Raw genomic sequence first — 3039 nt, 5'->3', positions numbered from 1 at the left:
CATTTCGTTATTTGTATGTGAAAAAAAAAATTATTTATTTCTCTCAAACTATTATGACAAACAATATTCTTCCTTTCTTTCTTTCTTTCTTTTTTTTTCCCATTCATTTTACTTTTTATTTTTATTTTTTTTTAAATAAAAAGATTGTTTAGCTAATATTAAATCACAAAAGGAAATAAATTTTAAGGTAATTACAGTTAGAAAAATTATTGAAACTTTTTTTTTTTTATTTTATTGTTTAATTCCTGTAATATTAGTTATATGAATGATGAAATGAAACGTTTAATATTCAAAGAATGGTATAAAATAGAAGTTCGGTGCAAAAACATTCCAGTAACATTCTCCATACTAATTGTTTCCCATGTTGTAAATCAGGTAGAAATGGTTCAGGTTTTTGTGGTTCTCTCCAAAGTACCTCACGGCATAAATTTGGTATTGAATGAACGATTGTTAAATGTTTTGATGAAATTTTTCCTATAATTTTATACAATTATGAAAAAAAAAAACATATTTAATTTGGTACCATTTTAGTAATTTAAAGTAGCATTGCTACCTGTGGTACCTACTGTAATATATTAAACCTTTATTGTTTTCATCCGGGGAAAAAGAAAAACAAAAATTAAAATATATTTTTTGCACTTAAAACTAACAATTATTATTTTTATAGATAGCATTGTTTGGTACTTAATGACTTTTTGGTGCTTAATTGTAATTTAAAAATTTAAGAATACGATGATTGGTTAAATTTTCCAATTTTTTAATGCCTGAAAAGTTGAAGTTTTCATTATATACCTGAAAAAGTTTTATGTCGTTCATCTTTTTCAATGGATTCTTTTGTAAATACTACCCTTTGCACACCTGACGTAGTTTCCTGTACGGTGGATGATGACATTTCGCTAAAATTTAATCTTTATTAAGTAACAAATCTAATGAAATTGCTAATCATAAATTTAATCATGTTATTTAACTTTAAATAGAAAAAAAAAGTGTAATATTTATTTCGACGTATTATTTGAAACGATTAATTTGGCTAATTATAGAAGTTAAATTATGGAATTAATTAAATAAGCAATAGATGAAAATTTTATTTTTCTTAAAATATTGTTGAAATAATTATTTGTGAAATTTTTACTGTTTTCCATGACGTATTCGTTTTAAAACCGTTTCAATATTATCCAAATTTTCATCAGCCTTAAATAAAAATTATACCAAAGGATAAATCATTATTCGTTAAATTGAATTAAGTAAAAAAGTAAAAAATTAAATGCAACAATTTTATGAATATCGCACATCTTTAAGTGCTCTGATAACAAACCTTAGTGATAAATGATTGGCGTTAAGTGATATGAATAGGAAAATTTGCATAAAGGATGAAATAATTATAATAATTAAAATAAAGTTTTTTTTTAAAAAAAAATAAAATTCAACGATATAAAAATTATTTAAGAAACCGTTAAATCTGTTGCAATAAGTGCAATAAGTGGATCATGAAGAAATTCTCGGATATCATCAAAATTAAAACGCATTCCGGTACTACTTGGAAATATCCGATTAAAGAATGCTGCTTCTGTAACATTTCCTCCTGTCATCGGTATTGTCATTTGCTCATCAACCATTACGGAACGTGATGACATGGGGGAATGATGACCAATTTCCATACTTATGATTACAACCAGTTGATGATAGCATTAAAATTCACAGTGTATTTTCTTATTATTCATTAACTATTTTTATAGAAAAATTTCATTTTAGCAATACATTTTAGAAACGTGCGGTCAATCTTTTTCTTTTTTTTTCACGTAACTTTCAATATCACTTTTTGTCAAAGTTAACCTTTTCAAGGTCACTTATCTAAAGGATTAATTTATGTCGAGGAAAATAAATGATATGACTGACCATAGAGAATTATTTTAAGTAGCACTTTAATTTCAGTTCTTAGCAATTAACTATTCGTTCTTTCATCCTTCATTTCCTTCTTTCACCTTTAGTAAGGTAAAGGTAATTAATAGGTGCAATTAGTAAATAGCAGGTGTGCACATTATGATACCACAGGTATTTTCAATCCTTTTTTTTCTCATCCCAAACTAAATCTTATTGCTTTTTTCTTTAACATACTCTTCTCAGTTATGTGTGGAAAATGTAAATCGATGTGTTACTTTGGTACCATTGACCTTTCCAAAATATAATTGTTTCCTTCCGTTTGATGAATTTCCAATAATCTCTTTTCCTTTTCTCTTCTAAAAAGAACTTTTCAATTATGAATATAACTATAGTTAGTTGTTCTCTTCTCTCTTTCTCTTTCTCTCTCTCTCTCTTATTTATTATTTTTTTCCTTTTTTAGTTCCATTTATTGAAAATGAGTAATCGATTTTGAAAAACAGTTTTGTGGTTTTTTTTTTTTCGCCCACTTTTCTTTTTAATCCTAAAACATCACAGACATTTGTAAATGCAAAAATGCCGAAAGCAAACTGGTATTTCGGAAAAATATTTTAGACAAAAAGTAGCCAAAATGATTTGAAAAAATATTTGAGATAGAAAAATACCGGGGTTTTTTATTTGGGAAAGAAATAACTGATAATTGGGAGAAATATTTGGAGCAGAAAATGATCAATCGTTTCAAAAAAGAAAAAAAAACATTTCAAAAAAGCAACCAGTAAATTCGAGAAAATTTTTTTGAGATAAAAAGTAAAACTGATAATTTCGAGGAATTATTTTAGAGCGAAAACAACCAGTAATTCGGGGGGGAAATATTTCGGGGAAGAAAGTAATCAATGAAATAATTTGGGAAACTAATTTGAAGTATCCTTTTTGAATGAATTTGAATTTTCAAAAAGCATAAATTAGTATTTATTGTAAATGGGAAATAACAAAAAGCTTACATAACATTGTTAAACCATAGGGAGTTTGATCTAATTTGTATACAAATATGTTTTCCCAAAATGACAAAATGCCCACTTACTCATTTTATGGGCTTGGGAATTCTCAAATTTCCCTCAACCTTTTTTTACACCATCATTTCTCCCTCTCTCTCTCTCTCTC

At 26.5% G+C, this 3039-nt stretch overlaps 2 protein-coding genes across 2 annotated transcripts; both read right to left on the bottom strand.

Annotated features, from left to right (window-relative positions):
• Positions 1-289: 289 nt before the first annotated feature.
• LOAG_14087 (hypothetical protein) lies at positions 290-892 on the bottom strand (the record flags this gene model as incomplete). Its single annotated transcript, XM_003149589.1, has 2 exons — positions 290-474; positions 793-892. The coding sequence occupies 2 exons, from the start codon at positions 890-892 to the stop codon at positions 290-292; spliced, it is 285 nt and encodes a 94-aa protein (XP_003149637.1).
• A 236-nt stretch (positions 893-1128) lies between these two features.
• Positions 1129-1634, bottom strand: LOAG_14086 (hypothetical protein; the record flags this gene model as incomplete). The annotated part of the gene is made up of 2 exons (XM_003149588.2): positions 1129-1191; positions 1452-1634. The coding sequence occupies 2 exons, from the start codon at positions 1632-1634 to the stop codon at positions 1129-1131; spliced, it is 246 nt and encodes an 81-aa protein (XP_003149636.2).
• Between the last annotated feature and the right edge of the window lie 1405 nt (positions 1635-3039).

Source organism: Loa loa (assembly GCF_000183805.2).
Source record: "Loa loa unplaced genomic scaffold supercont3.2, whole genome shotgun sequence".
NCBI classification, from domain to species: domain Eukaryota; kingdom Metazoa; phylum Nematoda; class Chromadorea; order Rhabditida; family Onchocercidae; genus Loa; species Loa loa.
The sequence above is the reverse complement of the archived record's forward strand: the minus strand, read 5'-3'. Positions and strand labels throughout refer to the sequence as shown.